This window comes from Henningerozyma blattae, chromosome 1, assembly GCF_000315915.1.
Source record: "Henningerozyma blattae CBS 6284 chromosome 1, complete genome".
Lineage (NCBI taxonomy): Eukaryota > Fungi > Ascomycota > Saccharomycetes > Saccharomycetales > Saccharomycetaceae > Henningerozyma > Henningerozyma blattae.
In genome coordinates, this window is record NC_020185.1 from 2,327,126 (window position 1) to 2,349,763 (window position 22,638).

A 22,638-nucleotide genomic window follows, 5' to 3' on the forward strand; every position below is an offset into this window, starting at 1 on the left:
ATACTACATACTCTCAAAGGTCGTTGGGGGAAGAAATATGGAAGAACAAGACACAGAAAGTCAATGCTGAGATCTTCACGTTGACATACGGGTCTATTGTCACACAACTAGTAGATGAATTGAATGATGATTACCATTTAGTTAACAAACAATTATATGAGATGGGGTATAACATCGGTATCCGTCTTATCGAAGATTTCCTGGCAAGAACAGCTTTACCACGTTGCGAAGATATGCTCAAATGTAGTGAGGTTATTAGCAAGTGTGCATTCAAGATATTTCTAGATATTGTCCCCAAAGTAAGTAGTTGGAGTAATGACAAGAAATCATTTTCTTTAATAATCGAAGATAACCCATTGAGTCAATTTGTAGAAATCCCTAGAAATAAAGACTCCAACGGTGCAACAAACAAGGAAGAATTATGGTATTCCAACATATTATGTGGTATCATCAAAGGTGCTTTAGAAATGGTTCAATTGGACGTTGAATGTTGGTTTGTTTCAGATGAAGTCAAGGGAGATTCCCAAACAGAAATCCGGATCAAACTAAACAAAGTCTTGGTCGATGAAATACCAATCGGTGAGGATTAAGGATTGATAATTGAGGATGACAATTAAAGATTGGCATGTGAGGCTTAGATCACGAGCATAGCATATCATACAGGAAAGTAATATAGAAAGTATATATGATTTTAATATTAATAATGATTTGTAAGCACATCACTATTAGCAGCGTTGGGACCCGCGGCTATAGGTAACCACATGCAAGCAAATAAGTATCAATAGGGTAAAACCCCATCATCTTTATTCTTGCTACTTATATCCATGGATATAAACAGAAAAGGGTAAACTACAAAAAAAATACTAGAAAATACTCATATAGAGCCCTGCGAGCATTCTGCTGCCGTGCCCCAGACAGATTTCACTGTCTGAAACAAGTAAAATTCCATTCCACAATTTATTCTTTTTTCTTTTTTTTCAATAATTTTTATTTCTTTTTTTTTTTTTTTTTTTTTTTCTCTTTCCTTTCGTATATTTTCTTATTTCGGGAACTATATTACTATACCGTATTGAGTAATATATATTCCTCGGAAAAATGTCTCGGACTGAAACTCGGGTGCATGTCGCATTCTCTCCGCAAAAATAAAACCGCCATTACTTGTCTAAGCGTGTTTCTTTCCTTTTCTTGTGGTAAATCATCAACCAGATCATCTACAAGCAACGGTACCTCAGCTCTTAACTTTCGGCGTTTAACACATTCTTAATAGCCGCTGTCCCAGGGTAACTCCATTTAGTCTATTCACGACACGTCCCCCCAGTCTTTGTTTACTCGGCGGCTCGCCCATTGTTTATTTACCAATGCCAGATCTCTGGTACCCTTGTGGTGACGCGTGGATATGGCCCTATCCCAAGATGGAAATTCAAGACCGAACACGGATTGGTTCGGGCCATATATTGTCGGCTACGGACAATTCTGTTTGCACGCGATAATGCCAGAGAGAAACACGCAGCACTAAGTACTCCACGGAGTCGGCCTACAGGCACCAAGCAGAGACAATCCGCAGCAGCCAGCCACTGCGCTCATCCTCTGAGCCTGCCATTGAGTCTTCTGTTTCCAGTTCTGGAAATCACTGAGAATAGCTCCGAGCACTTCTCGGCAGTTCTGTGTGGATCTTGACACACCTGGCACTCTGTGGCTTTCCTGAATAGGTGGAGCCTATTTCGTGTTTGCCTTATTGGGACATAGAGTATTACTCAGTCAGTTAGATTCCTTTCCTAATGGGGACACAGGATATTGCCTGTGTTTGTCTCAGTTGCCTATTTCCTAATTGGCTCTTATATCCTCGGGTCTTAAAACGCCATGGTCTTAATTCAATACAATTAGATGTCATCAGGAATATTAATTCTAATAAACTATAATGTATTTTCAAAAGGACATAATGGTGATTACGTCTTGTTTGTAAAGATTAATAGGCTACTGCAACTAGAAAGTTGGCTGTCAATAATTAAGCAACAAAAAAAAATAAAAAAATAAAAAAATAAAAAAATAGCGCTTCCTTTTCATTTACTCATTTCCAGTTGTTCAATTTTATTTGCTCATTTTGTCCCTGGATACTTGTGTCTGTATGTATTATGATGTAGACTCTTTTCATATATAATACATGTTCTAGTCATATATATATACTAAATGTCTACTTTACAGCTTGTTTGTAGGTTCCCGTTTCAAATTCTTTGGTACAGTGTAATGGAATAATATTTTACATTCCATATTTAGTAATAATAATAAGTTTTATTTTTTTTTTTAATATTTCAATTCATTTAATTACTACGCTTACTACACTCTTTTTCTTTTTATCTCATTACTAATTTTTTTGCATTTACTCTTACTCTTTTTATTTATCACCCTACATACTACACCTTACACTTTATACATTAATTCAAGACTCAATCAAATATAATTCAATCAAATCAAGATGGATTTCAATACAACTCTAATAAATGAATTGGGGTACCAGATCAAGAAACACTCTTCCAATCCATACCATAAATCATATTACGATGGTATGGTACCCAACATAGGTTTCAATCTTGCCATGTTAGTTATTTGGGGTATAATATTAGCTGTTAATTGTGTTCAAGTATATTGGAGACAATGGTGGTTCTCAATAGCATTTATCTGCGCTGATATTTTGGAAATATTGGGTTATGTAGGTAGAGTTATCGGTCATTACAACTTATATTCTCTAGATCCATACATTCTTCAAATGGTTTGTTTAACTTTAGCTCCCATCTTTACCATGGGTGGGTTGTATTATCAATTGGCAAAATTAATTGAAATTTATGGTCATAAATATTCTCTTTTACCTTCCCCCATGGCTTATTCCTACATTTTCATCTTTTGCGATATAGTATCATTGGCTGTACAAGCTGCTGGTGGTGGTGTGGCAGCTACTGATGTGGCCGATAGCAAGTCTTCACATCAAGGTACACAAATCTTTATCGGTGGTCTTTCTTTACAAGTAGCAACAATGGTCATCTTCATGGTGCTTTGGTTCTATTTCACTTGGATTGTTTACATCGATACAAGATTGAAATATACAGGAAAAAAATTCCCCACTTGGTCTGTATTGAAAGTTCCAAATATTCAACTAGAACAATACTACAGAGAAAAATACGCTCATTTACGTGTTAATCCAGAAAGATTCCTCTTCAAATATTTCCCCTTGGCCTTTTCTGCTGCTGTCATTTTTGTGTTTATTCGTTGTTGTTATCGTTTAGCTGAATTAGTCGACGGTTGGTCAGGTTATATCATTACTCATGAAAATTATTTTATTATATTAGACGCTTTGATGGTCTCTATGGCAACCGTCTTGATGAGCATCTTCCATCCAGGTCTTGCATTCGATGGGCTACATACAAGTATTCCAATTACTAAAGGTCATGTGGATCCAGAGACTTTGATGAATGTTGATTTGGAATCTTCTGCATACAAGTATGACGAAGACATCCAAGTCCAATCCGGTTGTAACGATGGAGATGTGGACATTCAAACTATTCATACTCAAACTGTAGGGAAATATAATGATTTCGATAAACGTGATGAATTGGAAGTGGTTGATGAAGTCAATTCTTTCAAATCTTCTTCAAATGGCACATTAGACACTGAAGTAGAACATCAAATCGATGATGATAAAGAAGAAAAGGTGGATTTAAAACCTTCAACTTCAATAGAATATGCAGTTTGAAAAAAATAACAAAAAAAATAAAAAAAGAAAAATCTATTCGCTAAAAATTAATACCCCTCAATCGCTTGATATTTTTTTTTTCACCTACACAGTTTAATTCCTTAATTTGCATTTTTTACAACCTTTAATGACAATACTTTTATTTCTATTTTTTTTCACATCACTTTATCGTATCAATCATATTTCATTCTCTTCATAATAGAAAGCATTGCTATTCTATCCCGCCTGATCTTATGCATTACAAAAGCCATATATATATGACCCTCATTGCTCTCCCTTCATATCTAAATTTCGCTTATTATTATTATTATTATTATCTTTATTATAACTTTTTTTGGCTCTTTTTATAGAAAACATTACTTTCTTATACCATCGTTATCTTTATCATTATAGTTCTTTTACTATTTTTTTTAATACAATCGTCGTATATATAATATCGGTTTTTACTCTTTTTAAATATATATATATTTATATCTTCAAGCAGTAGTTAACTATTATTTAACTAATTTTAATTTCTTCAACATACTATAAATCAATATTGCCAAACTCTTCTATTTACATTCACATTATGAAAATTCAAATATGCGCCACGAAATATCATGATAGAATTAGTATAATTTTACGAGCTTGCGTCTCTCTTTCCTAAGTTGATAGTTAGACACTTTTGTATAATTCTTCTCTATAAATTAATTCATGTCTATCTATAAGATAAAATTTCGTTTGGAGTTTTTTTTACTTTTAGGCAAATAAGAGTAAGTTACGCGAAAGTATTCCATTGAAAATATCTCGTAAATATAACTATTTCTGTCAAGTCTTAACAATTGATTTGAAATTTACAAATTTTAAAATTTGTATTAATTCGGAATAATTCGTATTCAAAAAATAAAAATTGAATTCGTTTCGTCAAGTACATATTTAAAGTATCTAATTATGGAGCATGTTGACTAACTTGGAACTTGTACAATCAGACGGGAAATGTCCTAATAAAGATGGTATTTTTGCTAGAAATGATCATCCAAGCATCAACTAAAGTGCTACATGGAATATTATTACAATAGTAAGGGGAGATGCGTTACGAATGAAGCACTCCAAAATCCGAGTTATAAAGTTTTTAAAACTTTTATCCTTCATATCTAATTGCGTGTCGTCGATCCAATCAACAATAAAATCGTATAAATCTTCAAATTCTAAAGTATTAATATCACCAACATTATCATTATCAGTTATTTCGTAGTTACTAATGTTAGCTTCGTCTATAATTATTTGATTATAGATATCTTGAATCTCTTTGAAATTTAATAAAAATTCAAGCATTCTCTTTCGTTTAATTTGTCTGAGAATAGAGATAGATTCATTGCTATTATCAGCAGACTTCAATAGATTTCCAACTGCTGTTCTTGAATTTCTATCAAATAATAAGTATTTTAGAATATTAAAAAAAGTTGGATCCCATCGTTGTGGTGTGTCAATTAAAAAGAATTTATTTCTTGGAACATGTTTTATAATTTTTTTAAATAATTCAATAGTACCTTTCGGTAAGAAAACGTTGGAATTCAATTTTTTATTAGATCCTTTTAAGATACGAAGTAGTTTATTATCACTATATCCAAATCCATTTAAATTTAAAAAATCTATCGTGTTAGAACATTCATCATCAATGTTTTTATTGAACCATACATATTGATTTTCTAGGTTTATCATACCTTGTTCCCATATTTTTTTTTCAAAATTATACCGTACAAGTTCATTAGGTAAATATCTTAAAATGTCATTCAACATAATAATATAGGCATGGTCTTCTAAAATTCCTCCCATACTTTTATTTTTTTTGTTCGTAATTTCTGGATCATTAAAAACAGAAATATTATTTACAAGTTGAATGTGATCTCTATACCTTTCATTCATCTTATTTAGCATTCTTTGAAAAGATTTAGACTGATTGATACCATTATGATATAATGGTAATAGATGGAATTTTATTCTAGTAAACATATCTTCAGGGATTTGTTCTTTAAAATTATCCATCAAGTATTGAATAAAAGTAAAAGTTTGTTGGTAATTAGTAAAGACTTGAATGATATTCAAATCTTCATATGGGTAATGATTGATGCTATAATCGACATATAACCACTTTGATAAACTATTACAGACTAAATTTAAAAAGGGACTTAATTCATTTAATTGATTATGGCTATTATAATATTTTGGTTCAAAAAAATCAATGTTTGAACCACTAGTTTTCAACAATTTGGTAGAGTTTATCTGTTCCACATAATCTCTTAATGGTATGGATTTATTAATTGCTACTGAATGAATTGAATATAGTTTTATTTGCTTAATTAGACGTAGATGAACAAATGGATGGTTATTTCCTATTACTAATCGTAAACTGTTGCTTTTCATACTATTGTAGACACTGATTACTATGTTTCTCCAAACAGTATTTTCAAAAGGGTAGGAATCATGAAGTACTTTCAAATACTTAAATACAATATAGTATTGATATTTGCAAGATTATAGTAGTATTTTATTTATTTATTTTTTTGATTCTTTAGACTATTTTCATTATGTTGCTATTTATACTTTTTTTCATAAAACTTTAACCAGGGAGATTAAAACGCTTCCTCTATAAATTAGTTTAAGCGGTTTAATCAAAAAAATAAAATAATTTTTTCCAAGTATAACAATTAGAAACCTATTAAACGGTCAATTTCATAACTTCTATAATTTTAAATTAAAAAGGTAACGTTTATTCTATAAAAGCAATAAGTGAAAGTTCCCTTATTATGATTTTAATGATTTAAGAAATGCTATGTCATTTTTCAAAGCCCTTGTTCAATATTTATGGAACCCTATGTCACGAACGAAAATTAAGTTTAGGATTTTTAAAATTTTTGAAAATAGATAATTTCTTGGGGAAAACTCATCGCTAGAAATATTTTATAATGTATGCATTTTATTAAGCATAACAGAAATTTAACTAAAGTAAAAAGTAAATAGAAGTGTTAAATAACATACTGCATTTTGACTGTTGGTGTACTTTGCCACATCTCGATTGTTCAGATCATATTATATTTATATAGCTAGATAATCAAAATCATCTGATTTTAAGATAGAAAGGAAAAGTTAAGCTAATAATATTGCTAACCAAAAAGTAGATTTTAATAATGGGTGTTCCCTCATTTTTCAGATGGTTATCTAGAAAGTATCCCAAGATTATTTCACCAGTTAGTGAAATACTCCCACAAGTGGTTGATGGGGTGACTTTACCAATTGATTATTCTGCACCAAATCCTAACGGTGAATTAGATAATTTATATTTGGATATGAATGGTATTGTTCATCCATGTTCTCATCCGGAAAATAAGCCTGCTCCAGAAACTGAGGATGAAATGTTATTGGCCGTATTTGAATATACTAATAGAGTCCTAAACATGGCTAGACCTCGTAAAGTCTTAATGATTGCTGTTGATGGTGTGGCTCCTCGTGCAAAGATGAATCAACAAAGAGCTCGTAGATTTAGAAGTGCTAGAGACGCTTCAATCGAAAATCAGGCACGTGAAGCTATTTTGAACGAGAGGGAAAAGATTGGTGAGATTATTGACGAATCACTTAAAAGTAAGAAGACTTGGGATTCAAATGCTATTACTCCAGGTACACCTTTTATGGATAAATTAGCCGCAGCTTTACGTTATTGGATTTCCTTTAAATTAGCTACAGATCTAGGTTGGAAAAATTTGCAAGTTATAATTAGTGATGCAACTGTTCCAGGTGAAGGGGAACATAAAATTATGAATTTTGTTAGAGCACAAAGAGGAGATCCTGAATACAATCCAAATACTACTCATTGTATTTATGGGTTAGATGCAGATTTAATTTTCTTAGGTTTAGCTACACATGAGCCACATTTCAAAATTTTAAGAGAAGATGTATTTGCACAAGATAATCGTAAAAAGCACAAACTTAAAGATACTATGAACATGACTGAAGAAGAAAAGCAGTTAATTTCCAAGCAGGATTCTGAAAAACCTTTCTTATGGTTACATTTGAGCGTTTTGAGAGAATATTTGTCAGCAGAATTATTTGTTCCAAGATTACCGTTTCCATTTGACCTAGAACGTGCCATAGATGATTGGGTTTTTATGTGTTTCTTCTGTGGTAATGATTTTTTACCGCACTTGCCAAGTTTAGATGTTAGGGAAAATAGTATTGATATTCTTCTTGATATTTGGAAAACACTATTGCCACAATTAAAAACATATATGACTTGCGATGGTAGGTTAGATTTAAAGGCTGTCGAGTTATTGTTACAGCAGGTTGGCTCCCGTGAAAGTGATATATTTAGGACAAAACATATCCAGCAAGTTAGGAAAAAAGAAAGTCTTCAGAGAAAAAATATTCGAAAATCTGAACGTAGAACAGCAAAAGACCAAGATAAGCAACCATTAATACCAACTGAGCAATTACAATTATATGATACACATGGTAATTTAGCAAAAGGTTCCTGGAATTTAACTACCCATGACATGGTTTCCTTAAAAAAGGAATTAATGTTGGCAAATGAAGGTAATCCAGAAGCTATTAAAATTATTCAAGCTAAAAGTGATGAAAATGATAAATTAATGGAGGAATTAACTAAAGAACAATTAGATAAAGCTATAGATACTGCGAATAAAAATAACATGGACGTTGCAACAATAATGAAAAAAAAATTAATGGCTAAGAAACGTGAATTAGAAATAACAGCAAATGAAAATGAATTAGAAGAAATAGAAAAGAAAAAATTGAAAACCGCAAATGAAGAAGATAATGCAAAATCTGAATTAAATGAAAAAATTATAGGCGAAGTTGTAACAGAAGTTGAAGATAATAATGAATCTGGTTTATCCCGGATGTCAAGTTCGACTACTGAGACAAATACTCACGAAACTACACCGGATACAAACGTTAATAATAACTCCTACGTTCCAGTAGTTTCCAACGGTCCAATCAAAAGTGGGGTTATTGATACAGATAAGCCAACTAAATTATATGAGCCTGGATATAAGGAAAGATACTATGTTAATAAGTTCCATATTAAAAGTGATGAAATCGAAGCCTTGAGGAAAGACATGGTTAAATCTTACATTGAAGGTGTTGCCTGGGTGTTGTTGTACTATTACCAAGGATGTGCTTCTTGGGAATGGTTTTACCCCTACCACTATGCACCATTACCATCAGATTTCTATGGGTTTTCCAATATGAATGTTGAGTTTGGTGAGAGTGAACCATTTTTACCCTTTGAACAACTAATGAGTGTTTTACCTGCCGCTTCTGGCCATACCCTGCCTGCAATCTTCAGACCTCTGATGAGTAGCCCAGACTCTGAAATTATTGATTTTTATCCAGAGGAATTTCCAATTGATATGAATGGTAAAAAAATGGCTTGGCATGGTATTGCTTTACTGCCGTTTATCGATGCAACGAGACTGTTAAAGGTAGTCCGTGACCAATACCCTAAATTGACAGATGCAGAAAGATCAAGAAATGTCAGAAACAAACCTATTTTACTAATAAGCAATAAGAACGTACATTTCACGAAATTTTCAGAGAAGCTATACGACTCATCCGGTGATAGTCCTAAAGAAATCAATTTCCGTCATTTCAAAAGTGGCTTAAGTGGAATTGTCTCAAAGGATAAAGAAGGTTTTAAATTAAATAGTAAAATTGTATGCCCTATTGAAGGAGGCTCTTTACCAGATCTGTCTACCAATTTAATATTGCAAATGTCTTATGAACTAACACCATTACCTAGCGAAAACAAGAGTATACTGTTAAATGGGTTTATTCCTTCTGAAGCCATGCTTACTGCTTATGACTTTGATGCAATTAGATATAAAGATAATAAAAGTAGTTTTAACCATAGATCAAACAATTATAATTGGAAATTTAATGAAGAAATGAAAGGAAATGTTGTACCAGTTGGACCAAAGGGATCTACTCAGTATAAGCCAAGAGCTGGTGGTTTCCGTTCATTTTTCTATTTTAATCAAAAAAATGAGGTCATGCAAAACACTAATAATAATCAATACTCAGGATCCTATAATAGAAATGGAAATAACCCAAAGAACGATAGATATAACAATAACTCTAGTCGTCAACACGATAATAATAGATCTAGATATAACGATAGCAGAAATAATTATAATAATAATTATAGGGGAGAATACAGTAGTCATTATAATAATAAGTATGGTAATACAAACAGTTATCGTGGACGTGGAGGATACAACTCTGGCGGTAATAGGCGTGGTAATTATTCAAGAGGTGGATACTCAAGTTACAACGACAGGGGGCGTGGATCCTCTCGTTATCATTAAGTAAAATATTGATATTTAATTGACTGGCTATGTAATTATAATAGGGTTAATTTTATGCTTTCTTTATGTTTTGTATAGAAATTTAAGTCTCAAAAAATATTTGTGATTAGTTATTATTTATTATATTTTGTACAAGAATTTAGTAAATTATAAAAAAAATAATTGTCATGAAAAAAAAATTGAGGAAGGTTGAAAGTATTACTAAATAAATTATATTATATTAAAATATATAATTATTAGAATATCGACTTCTCAATCTCTTAACTCATTCATGAATTCTGAAGTGATAATAAAGTGTTCTGAATTCAACTTTAAGATAGATATACTTTAAATGATCTTTCAGTTCCTTACTAGATGTATTACATGCGAACCTTCTGTAATGACATTATTTCCAGTTATACTTCAGAGAATAATTCTTTTTAATAGATAGTTCTAATTATAGAAACCCCCTACCATTTTGAGTAGGAATAAAAAGTATATAAAAATACATGATATACAAGAATTAACTGTCGAGTAAAGACTGACAATTTATGTCTTTTGGTTTGAACAGGAAAAGTCAATTCATTGTTGTCTGTCTTTTGTAGTTAGTACATACCGTAGCAAACACATGTTAACCTAAGATTAGTAGGTATGAATTATTCAATTACGAATTAAATTGTTAAAGTTTATTTAGGTTATATTCTCTTTTATCCTAAAACAGACCATTTACTACTTTATGTATAGAGACCATAAATATCCAATACTAGATATTTTAGTTGGGTGAACATTTATCTATCTACCTATCTATCTATATCTTGAAATAAATATTTGAAAAATACTTCAACACCTTTCATCTTAATAATGCAATTTAAATAGTGTTTTTAATTATATAGGTTTGATGAATCAATATCTTATAGGTTTATAATGCTAATTTGGATTATATGCTGACAACTGAATTTTGTAGTACTAGAACACATTACAATTAATATTATTTAGTTAATACATTCAATTATTAAGGGATTATGTATATACGCGATTAACACCAACCTTCAATGATATAGATTTTCATATTTTTCTTAAAAAAGACAGTACCAAGGGTGTCGTAGTTACTCACAATCTAGATTAAAAAATACATCAAATAGCAGAGTTGGTATTTTAAACAGTTTTAAGATTTTAATATGGGAATGTAGTACAGTTGGGCTAAAGAATTTATTTACATCTCTAGTGAGATAAGAACACTTTCAACAAGACTTTTGGCTCAATATAGAGAATCTGTTTATACAAAAAAATTCATCGATTCAATTAGTAAAGCATATTTGAGCGATACAAACGGTTGATATCCAATACGAATGGTTAAAATAAAAAAAAAAATTCTGTTAATTTTTACTTTAGTATATAAAATTTATTAGGCATTACTAGAGTTAGAAGTAGCTCAAACAATATTTTTTTTCTACTTTACAATACGTGAATTGATCAACTGAATATTTTAATACAAAATAAAATAATCACTTAAATTTAATTGGCACAACATATAAAGTTATAGAAAAAAAAACTATGAACTGGCCTAAGAGTCTAGATATTTAATAAAATTACTTAAGATTACCAAAAATGCAGGTATTTATCAAGTTTTTGATAATGCTAAGAGATAAGCTAAAAATCAATAAAATTAACGTAACACGGCTCTTGTTTTATCAGTAATTACACTAAAAACAATTTAACTAACAAAAATACTAGTAAAACATTAGAACTGATATAATATGCTAAGGTACATTTGTGAGCCGCAACTTGCAATTAAGCGGATCGGCAATAAACAACTTACCAAGTATGACCAAGTATTAATTTTGCATTAATATGGATTAGAAAACGATTGTTAAAAACAAACAATTACATTTATCAGAAAGTACAAGCTTAAAAATATTTTACCTTATCAAGAATTTCGAATTAAATCATAGAATTTTGTAAAGTTGGTCCATATTATTATGCTAATTAGAAGTTTAAACTTTTAGGTTTTAATTTCAGTGGGTTACACAGCTAATACCATCGGGTTAAATATCCCTTTGAAACACGAATGACTGTGTTTAGATATACTTTTTTCAGCTTAAATGTATTCTCATATATGCAGGTTAAACATTACCAAAAACGTCAATACTTCAAAAATATCAAAAGTATAATCCTTAAACGCTCTATTGCATGAATTAGAATACACATACTGTGCATTATTCATTACTTTCTAGTTAATTTTCTGGTAAATTGAAGGTTGACGTTTCCGTATCAAAGTTTATAGGAAATGCTTCACAGTAAAAAAAAAAACTTGGTTCCTAAAACTTGACTTTCTCCAAGAAATAGCTAATCATCAATTACACTCTTCTTGTATGTGCTAACAATAACTATTAAATCTTTTGAATTTACGGTATCTTGATTCAACTCTATAGGTATTATCAGACGAGAAAACCTCACTGGACTTTCTCTAGCCAAACAGGGTCTCCCTTCCCCCAGATACCACACCTTTGTAGCACCACTAGATAGTACTGAATAGCTAAGTCTCCCTAGGCAAGGACAGCTGTTATTTCCTATTGGACTTTTAGATATCATGGAGGAATGATATGGAAGCAAAGTTCTTCCGGCAGACAGACCACTGTCTCACGCTGCGGGATTTCTAAAGTTCTGGCCCCTCCTAAGAAAACACGCACCAGGAGTGACTCTACAGTAAAGATATTCCGGAATGCAGTAAAAAAAGACCCCACCTCTAGATTCCCAGTCAATCGGCGCAGTGGTTATTCCGGCTAGGGAGAGATTCCCGGAGGAAGCTGTTCCGAACCTTTGGTTCGGTTCTTCCAGCTGCTCTTAGAAACATTCGCACGGGTGCTGTGTTTTTCCGGAACAAAAGCATGGTATTTCTGGATGAGCGGATGTCTCTTTCCGGATTAATATATTTTCATTCAATGGGAATTTTCCCGGCAATTAATTGAAGCGAATTTTTTATTTTCTTTTCTTAGTAAATGGGCGAGTGAGTTTAAATGAGTGAGTGGGTATGGTATTTGCAGGCTGCCGTTGGTAACCCGAGAATTACTAAATGGACAATAATATCATTGGGAATCTTGGACTAAAAGTCATTCTATTAATATCTGAAAAGTTGAAGTGAACATATCGTCTTCTGTATAATATAATTACTTCGTTTTAGTCTCGAAACTAAGAAAAAACCATTGAACAGAAAAAAATAACGACGACGACTGTGAGACCCATCGGATTTTTTTTTATAACGTGAAATTCATCGTTTTGATTGATTCACTACTTTACTTACTTCGAGGATACTATACAATAAGAATTATCATTATATTAATTTTTACAATCGAACAGTTAATAATCTATTTATTCTATCGTTTATTCATTCACTCGTTGTAAGGATTAGAATAAAGCTTTTTTTATTAGTTACCCAAGACATAATTTTTAGTCTATTTTGACAAATATACTACAATACATTACCCATATCAAATATATATATACCCATCAATTATAAGAGAGAAACCAATAGAAAAAATAAACCAAAAAAAAATACTTCACATATAACTCCATCCTTTAAACAGACAATATGCCTTTTAGGAATAATTTTTCTCATGGACTGAGTAATCTACAGGCTCTTCCTGAGAATATTGGCTCGAATTCGTCTCAAAAGAGCTCAAGAAGGGATAAACGAGCTGACTTTGTGAATGCTCCTGCTGAATATTCGGATAGAGCCAGAGATGAAATTAGAAGACGACTATTACAACCAAATGGTACGGGGTTAACCCCTGTGACAACTAATTCCAGCAGTAGGTCTAAACAATTATTTAGTAGTTCTCATACCCAAACAGCAACACATAACAACAGCAATAATAATACAACACGTTTGTCTCTCTCTAATTCAGGCAATACAAGCTATATTGATGCTGCTCTAGATAACTCAGATACTAGAAGTTTACACAGTAATGCAACAAGTTTGAATAGTTCTCAAACTGCTCATAGTTTCCATAGTTTACAAAGCAATGCTCATTCAATCCCATCCTTTTCTACACACAATGATACATTGGATTCAAGGAGTGTATTTTCTGATAATGCTTCATCGTATCAATCTAGTATATTTTCCAATCCATCAAATTCTGGCGTTTCTAATATTACAAATTTTACCATTAACTCTTCTACAAATAATTCAATTCCACCATCCAAATTTATTAAAGAATTATCATTAGAAGATGCATTACCAAAGACATTTTATGACATGTATTCTCCTGATATTCTTATGTCTGACCCATCAAATTTATTTTTTAATGGTAGACCAAAATTTACAAAGAGAGAATTATTAGATTGGGATTTAAATGATATTAGATCTTTATTGATCATTGAAAAATTGAAACCAGAATGGGGCAATAATTTACCCACTATCACAACTTTCAATCATCCTGAATTACCAGTATTTAAATTCCAATTATTACCATTAAACTCTACTGATGAATTTATTATCAAGACTTTGGTAGAATCTGATTTATATTTGGAAGCTAATTTGGATTTTGAATTTAAATTGACTTCTGCCAAATATACTGTTAAATCTGCAAGATCAAGACACGAACAATTGACTGGTGAAAATAATCAAATAATGAATTTAAGTAAACCTGAATGGAGAAATATTATTGAGAATTATTTGTTAAATATCGCTGTTGAAGCTCAATGCAGGTTTGATTTCAAACAGAAATGCAGTGAATTTAAAAAGTTTAAAAGTTTACAATTATCTGCAAGTTTACAGCAACAAAAGGAACAACAACAACAACAGCAACAACAGCAATTGCAACATGATCAAATTAATTTAAGAAAACCAAATATGCCACCACCACGAATAATACCCACAAATCAATCTCAACAACATTTTAATAGTAATGGCGATACAAATTCCAAAAGTTTATTAAAGAAAACTTTAATTAAAAACTTACAAATGAAAAATGGTTCTAATGGCCATCATAATTCTAATAATCCATTTGATACTACAAATGATGAAAACTCTCATAACAATACCACTAATATTCCTACAAAAATAACGTTAACTAAACAAGAAAAGACATTACTTTGGTCTCAATGCCAAGCTCAAGTATATCAAAGACTTGGATTGGATTGGAAGCCTGATAATGTCGTATAACAAATAATGAAAAAAAAATAAAAGTCATAATGTCATGCTCTATGATACCATATCATGCTCTATTATACCATGTATTGCTCCGGCTTTATTTCATTATTTGTAACCTCACAAGAAGTCTCGTAGGACTAACTTATTTTTGTAACTCTCGTATCATTTCCTTTTTTCCCTTCTAATATTTGTCTTCAATTCACTTTATTACATTTACTTCGCCTACCATATTTTTTCATTAATTTTTTTATTTTTTTGACATTCGTTTCCTACCAATTTTTAATAATTTTAATTCTAATAATGCCCAGATTTTTTTGCATCTTTTCTTTTTACAATTCATCAATATAATTTTGTTTAACGACACGCCTCCTTCCGAGCTAGCGAGAGACCACACCTACAAGTGAATAACTGTAGTAACTTACAATTATTTACAACTGGAATGGATAACATTTACTAAGGTAACAAACGACATACATAGATTTGAATTCCAATGAATTCTAATTGGAATAATTCGGAAATAACAATTCGGCATGAAATTGCAATATCCATGTAAATTTGTCTACATAACACAGATTAAAGCACTCACTCATCTCTCACCGGCGCTATCGTTGTTGTTGCCCAGTAAACGTACGTACAGATATTATTTTATAGATACTATTACATAGATAGATACTCATCATCTTTCAATACCAGATTTGATTTACTTTTCGGAGCTTTACCAAGTAAGCAAGATGATTAATAATCACGCATCCTTTCTCATCATCTACTTCTTTCTAGAGAATTAATTGAAATAATTTCAACACCAATAAGGCTTTCTGGTTAGAACCTTGTTAACCAAGTTTCCTTAGTTCTTCATTTTGAGTATTATTTTTTCTAGACGGGAATGTTTTTCCGAAGATGTCTTAGTATTTTTCCTTCCACCCACAACCGTTTCTATATTAAATTTTTTCCCAAGTTTCTAAGAGAAACTCGTTGATTACGATTTTTCCGGAAATCAGAACGTGATAAGTGATTTTTCATATCCCATCAAATCTTTTATTGTGAGTGAATTCAGACCGGGTCGGCTCACAACAGATCGGCACAAGTCAATCATTAAGACAGATTGTCACGTCAAGTTATGAGCCGATACATAAAACTCCGTCTGACACAATAAATGCGATTCCTTTGAATGACAGCTGGTATCTGTGCAACGGTAAGATCTGAAGTGCTTACTAAGGTAAAGACTATCACTCTGTAAATGGAGTGGAAACTGGTAAGAAGGGGCCGGAGTAGTAAATGCCAATGATTGCTGCGATGAGCTGAATTGATGGCCTAGCAAAGAAATGCATAAACACGGTGTTAAAAAATTTATAATGAAACATCTTTCACAATTCACCGAAAAGACACAATTTCATGTGTGTAAATAACTTATATATTCATTCTTCTCCCACGTTATAATACCACAAAAGAGTAAAAATGCACTTCAAAACCAAGCTATAAACAGTTGGTCTCTCTGAATGCGCGTGTGTACGCGTGTGTACGCGTATCTATTTATCAATAGACCTGTATATCTTTTGTTTATTATGCTTGGTTTCTTGTTTGTTTATTTGCAAGACTCAGATTCCCCTAGTAAACAGTGGGAAAAGAAATAAAAATTAAGGTCAATATAATTACGTATACATTATTTCCCTAATACCTTATTTACGCTAAAGAAAAATCACTAAGATCCTTTATTATCATTTCTTTATATTTTTTTTAATTTCCTCTAAGATTGAATCAGTAGTAGTAGTAAAAACGGTTGAAAAAAACAAACTCTATGACTAAAATTTGCCCGTTTACCCAGAACCTTAATCGGGTAATTCTTTTAGTAGTCATAATATTATGTAGAACTTCCAACTTATCGATACGAGTAACGATATGAATTATGAATGGTTCATTGACAAAAGAGTAACACTGCGAAATAGCAATATTAAAGGTCTTTATTTACTCAAGTACCTCTTGTATGCCTTCACTCACAAGAAACTTGCTAGGTACTCAATAAACTAATTGGGTAGGTATCTTACCCATATTAGAACCGAGCCGATTATTAATCATAATCACGACAAGTAGAAGTTTATGACACAATCTATTTATTACCGTATAATTATATTGTGATATACACAAGGGGGGGGACTAAACGTTCTGAGCTAGAGGCACGAACTCACTAGATCTGGTACCATCCTGTTATTTTGTCTCCTCTTTATTACCATTTCCTATTATAATACCGATTATAACGACTATTAAGGCTACAGATCTAAATCTATGGCAACCCTTTTAGGTATTTTATTTCTAGATCAATTAGCTCGTGCCTGTTCGGAGAACTTCATTGGTAACAGGCAATCAATTAATAACTAAATAAATAGTATAGTCAAATGAAATAAAAAAGAAAAAAAATAAAAAAACACAGATCTTAGAAAACAAACAAATGACACAGGAAATACTATAGAAAAATAAATAAAGTGTTACAATAGGATACTTGTCAACAAGGAAACGGTAGATAATTTCTTGAAAAAGTAGTAGTGGAAACAAAGAAATATCCTAACTAGAGAAGTGGAATAGGTCAATAAACAGTTCCATTGGCTATTTATTACTTAGAGATAACTCTGACTTTATTTTACTTTAACTATATCGGATATCATAAATGATGAGCTAATTACTTTAAGTTTCTTTTTGAGTCAGATTTAACCGTAAGTTAAAAGTAAAACCCAGGTTATTATTATTGTTTATAATACCATATCTGGAGTTTTGTAGCCGTCCTACAGTAATAATAATATTATTATTCAACACTTTTAGATTCAAAACAGCAATAATCTAATTGTTAAAACGGTACAGATGCTGACATCCTTAAGATAAACATTAACAAAAACGATCAAAATGACAACACAGAGAAATAAAATATAGGGTAAAACACACTTTGAAAGGAAAATAAACAGTAGTAAAAAAAAATAAAACAATATTTGTTCTTACAATATTGAATAAACTGTAAGACATACCCCTGGACCCTTTTGGAATTCAGAGATTTTCTATTTATATCTTACTATCTTCTGTGTAAAATTGTGAAATATAAATATCTCTATAGTTTTTTTATTTCAATCATATAAAAAGTCACTCTCAAATTCTTTATTCCTTTAAATTTTTTTGTTTATTCTATTCTTCTTTTCTCCTTTTCCTTTACTTTATTACTTTTTATTATATTTTTTATCTCATTATATTTACTATTAGAATAGAATAGTATTCCTCAACTCTTTAGAAGATATTATATCACCTTTCAATTGAAAGAAAGTTTTATTAAGTTTAACAAACAAACCCAATTAATCACCCAACAACAATTTAAAAATGGCCGGAAAATTTCTAAACACAATCTTAGCTATTATAATGCCACCATTATGTGTTTTCAGCATTAAGGGTTGGGGTAAGCAATGTTTCTACAGTTGTGTTTTAACTATATTGGCTTATTTCCCAGGTTTGTTATACGCTTTATACATCATACACAAATCATCTGAATGATCTTATTATACTAATAATTGAGCATTTATTTACAATCTTCTTAAATTATTAAAAAAAATCAAAATTAATAAAAAAATAATTGGCAGAATCAATAGTATTTAATTCTGAAGCATAGACAATACCTTTATTTCCCTTCTTTTTTCTAAACCACATTTTCACAATCAACCTAATCAAAATTTTGATATCGCTACTTTTCTTTTTATATTTTTAGACCATATCTACTTTTTGCTTCTACTTATTTCATTTTTACATCTTTTTTTACCTTTTTTTATTAACTTCCTCTATATCAATTAAATTCAAATTTATTTTATTTTATGTTATTTTATTTTTACAATGACAGGTATATATAAATAGTTTTAAATTTTGTAAATAAATGAATATAACTAAATAAATGAATAATATGAAAAAAATATATATACTTACTTTTAACATTAAAAATTTTGTGGTTCTATCTTCTTTTTTATTTTACAAATATTATTTTATGATATTCTAACCTTTCACAATGGAAAGTGGTTACTTTCATATTTAACTTATCTCCTATGATTGTTTAAATTTAATGACTTTGCCTCATCTTTTTTTTCCCCTGGAACACCAAAACTTCTCGTAACTCTCGAAGTATTAAATATCTTTTAAATTCTTAAGAATCTCAATTCATACTCTTTGATACTTACACATTTTAATTTCGATCAACAATTTCTAAACAATCAAAGCACTTTGAATATTCTTGGTTATTCAACTATTGATTATAGATAATTAACTACTAGAGAAGATCAATCAATTAATCTTGATTTTACTCGAATTATAACACATATTTATATCCACAAATCTTTTTCAAAATCAATTACGTATTCAATTACAAGATGAATTCCAATGTACATGCTCTCTCCTATTACTTCTCCTATTTTTATAATTTGGAAAATTTTACTTCCTTTCTATATACAACGTAATGTTAGAAATAAAATTAGAGATCTCCTATTATTTAAAGGGTACTAAACTTAGGACTATCCTTTTCCACATCAGGCCTCTTTACAATTTCAGAGTCCTTTTTTACTTTCAACTATTTTATTTTCACAGCACTTACACGCTACCGTTTGTAGTATTCCCCTATATAGTAGTTCCAATACAGGTAATCTGTACAGTATATTATGTATCTCCTATAAAAAAGCACTTCCCTTTCGGGTATGGCCCCTATATAGTGTATTGCTATAATAATTTTAATATTTTTCTTCAATGGTTATTAAATAATTATTATAATCTTTATTATAATTTTTAAAGTTTTAAGTTTAGGTTAACCCCTTATTCCAAGGGTTTTTGATAAATTGATCCATCAAGCACAAATTAAAAATAGTAAAAAAAAAAAGCAATTTCCATATGAGGAAGTCCGACGTGTGAGCTATGTAATAAAATTAATTAAGGAGAATAGTATAATTTATAGCGTGCAAAATAGTGTATTTGATTAATAGCAAAATGAAAAAAAAAAAAAAAACATAATTACATAAATTATCTATCTAAATGATATGAGTTGGAAACATGTAAGAAAAAAAAATGTGATTACGAAGATATGGAAAAATAAAATATGAAAAATGATCTATTGTTTGGAATATTTAATATGCTGCAGTTGTAGAAGTTGGAATAGTTAAATGATTGAAAGTTTCAGTCAATGACGAGTTGGGTGAATTCTCTATGGAATCTGAAACCTCATCTTTTTTCTTGATTGGAGTTGTAGAGAATTGATGGTTTAGAAGTAAATATTGGAAATCTAATTTAGTTAAGACCTTCAAATGGTTTAAAGGATTTAAACTAAATAAGATGTCATGAGAGTCTTCTAACAATTTTTTCTTGCCAACAAAAGGTTTATGGTTATTGGAGGAACCCAAGTTTGTAGAAGGATCAGAGTTAGTAGAAGAATTAAGGGATTCCATATTTGTTATTGCAATATCTGATTCTATATCAACCGATGAGATTGATTTTGGCGATAAAGAAGAAGAAGAAGAAGAAGAACAAAGTATCGAATCTTCAAGCATACTACTTGGTGCTGAAGAGGCCGAGACAGAATCGATATCTTCGTTACATCGAGATTCTTGCAATTCATCCAAATCTCTTTGAATTAAACTAATATCAAAGGATTTTTATTTTTTTATCTTGTAATGGGGAAGTCACGTTGGAACTCTCTCTTGATACTTCAATCACTGTGGATAAAGTGTGATAATTTAAGATTGAATAATGGAATTTTTTAAATTTCATATCATGATAGAAATTCCTACCATGAGTGAAATGAGTTTGCTTGTTTCTATTAGAATAAATATTTGTATTAGAAGGTCTAGTCTCTATAGGTTCAATTGTTATTGTGATGCTACTTAAGTAATAAAAAACGACCTCTATCAGATACCTAAACAGCCTATAGCAATAAACGGTCAAATCCAATGCCAACGATACTAGAATGATACTTGCTAAAAAATAAGCGAAATATTTTAACATGGTTCGCGCGATGTATATTGGTGTAATAATTAGAAGAGAAATTAAATTAATCATTCGGTATTGTAATTTGTGTAATTTGTGTAATTATTATTATTATTATTATTGTTATTATGTTGTTGTTGTTGTTTTTATAGTTATAAAAGCTATTGTATATAAGTAATACTTTTTTATTGTCTTATTATTTTTTTTATTTTTGTCTTTTTTTTTATTATCTTAGAATGTAGGACTAAAACCAAACTAGATCGATAGCATATAGCACCCACCACAATATTACCAATAAGCTTATGTGACTTACGTTTTATTTTGAGGCTTTCTCTTGTGAAAAAAACGTGATGTCGTGTAGCAGATCGGCAATTCTTTAATAATCCTGCGACGTTTAATTCTTATGATCCTTAAACTTGTGGTGATGACATCTTACGATCCTTGAATCCTTGGAATTTATCCCGTGTTGATATGGGTTTAATATTCTCGTGATTCATATGCATTTTTATGCTTGCTCCACATCCGTCGATCCGCAACAATGGCGCGTGCGATGCCATGACTCGAATTTGTCTTTTGACCCGACAGTCCGAAATGTGAAAATGACCGAAAAAAAAAAAAGAAAAAAGATATGTATAACATCATATAATATCGTATATCCACTAAACGAGAAAAGAAACGAGACGCCGAGAAGTTACCCGGAAAATGGGCGTAACCTTTAAGGTTTTGTTTGCTCGTATTAAGTGATGTAATTCTGAAAAGGACAAAGAAAACGAGTAAGAATACTGTTTCTGGGCAGCTCTTACCCCCTTTTGATCTCAACGTGAGCCGATGTGCCAATTCGGTGATATATTTCCTGTTTTCGCAAAATGTGATCCTATTTGAGTCGGCGATTACGAATGGGGAAATGGAAGGCAATTTCCGCGGAGTTAACATTCTCAGTGCGTTTTATTCTTATATGGACGTTTGAAAATGAAAAAAAATAAGGCAATACATATATATATATATATATATATATATAAGAATCATTTCTAATACATTTTTTTCATCAAGGATATTCATATAGGTAATAAGATAATATTTTCTTTAAACAACTAATAATCAAATCAACATAACCATATCAAAATAATCAAAATGTTTTGTTTGCAAAGAATAAAGTATAATGGAAAATATGTTCAATTGACTTTACATTAATCACTTCAATCTTTTTATGAGTCAACGATTGCAATTCTAAAAGTAGCAATATACTTTTTACAATGACAATAACGATACTAGCAATTCTCTCTTTCAATAGGACAATCCGAAATGTCTAGCCAAGGGACTTGTTTCATGCTTGGTCAAACAATTTGTCCATTGTCTTTTTGCCAATGGCCGGACAAACGATTTGTCTTTACCCAATGGCTTTTGTCCATATCTGGTAA

The 22,638-nt window shown here is 30.8% G+C and overlaps 7 protein-coding genes across 7 annotated transcripts; 5 read left to right on the forward strand and 2 right to left on the reverse strand.

Moving 5' to 3' along the window:
* On the forward strand, positions 1 to 590 carry BET3 (TRAPP complex core subunit BET3; the record flags this gene model as incomplete). Its single annotated transcript, XM_004178201.2, has 1 exon — positions 1 to 590. A coding segment is annotated over one exon (590 nt), but the record flags the coding sequence as incomplete, so codon positions are not given.
* Positions 591 to 2,563: 1,973 nt separating this feature from the next.
* RSB1 (phospholipid-translocating ATPase RSB1) lies at positions 2,564 to 3,745 on the forward strand (the record flags this gene model as incomplete). The annotated part of the gene is made up of 1 exon (XM_004178202.1): positions 2,564 to 3,745. One exon carries the CDS (start codon positions 2,564 to 2,566, stop codon positions 3,743 to 3,745), a length of 1,182 nt encoding a protein of 393 aa, XP_004178250.1.
* A 1,026-nt stretch (positions 3,746 to 4,771) lies between these two features.
* TBLA0A09470 (type II protein arginine methyltransferase) lies at positions 4,772 to 6,148 on the reverse strand (the record flags this gene model as incomplete). Its single annotated transcript, XM_004178203.1, has 1 exon — positions 4,772 to 6,148. The coding sequence occupies one exon, from the start codon at positions 6,146 to 6,148 to the stop codon at positions 4,772 to 4,774; it is 1,377 nt and encodes a 458-aa protein (XP_004178251.1).
* A 764-nt stretch (positions 6,149 to 6,912) lies between these two features.
* RAT1 (ssRNA exonuclease RAT1) lies at positions 6,913 to 10,104 on the forward strand (the record flags this gene model as incomplete). The annotated part of the gene is made up of 1 exon (XM_004178204.1): positions 6,913 to 10,104. One exon carries the CDS (start codon positions 6,913 to 6,915, stop codon positions 10,102 to 10,104), a length of 3,192 nt encoding a protein of 1,063 aa, XP_004178252.1.
* Positions 10,105 to 13,672: 3,568 nt separating this feature from the next.
* On the forward strand, positions 13,673 to 15,247 carry TBLA0A09490 (uncharacterized protein; the record flags this gene model as incomplete). Its single annotated transcript, XM_004178205.1, has 1 exon — positions 13,673 to 15,247. One exon carries the CDS (start codon positions 13,673 to 13,675, stop codon positions 15,245 to 15,247), a length of 1,575 nt encoding a protein of 524 aa, XP_004178253.1.
* A 3,342-nt stretch (positions 15,248 to 18,589) lies between these two features.
* PMP3 (Pmp3p) lies at positions 18,590 to 18,760 on the forward strand (the record flags this gene model as incomplete). The annotated part of the gene is made up of 1 exon (XM_004178206.1): positions 18,590 to 18,760. One exon carries the CDS (start codon positions 18,590 to 18,592, stop codon positions 18,758 to 18,760), a length of 171 nt encoding a protein of 56 aa, XP_004178254.1.
* Positions 18,761 to 21,697: 2,937 nt separating this feature from the next.
* On the reverse strand, positions 21,698 to 22,153 carry TBLA0A09510 (uncharacterized protein; the record flags this gene model as incomplete). Its single annotated transcript, XM_004178207.1, has 1 exon — positions 21,698 to 22,153. One exon carries the CDS (start codon positions 22,151 to 22,153, stop codon positions 21,698 to 21,700), a length of 456 nt encoding a protein of 151 aa, XP_004178255.1.
* Positions 22,154 to 22,638: the final 485 nt, after the last annotated feature.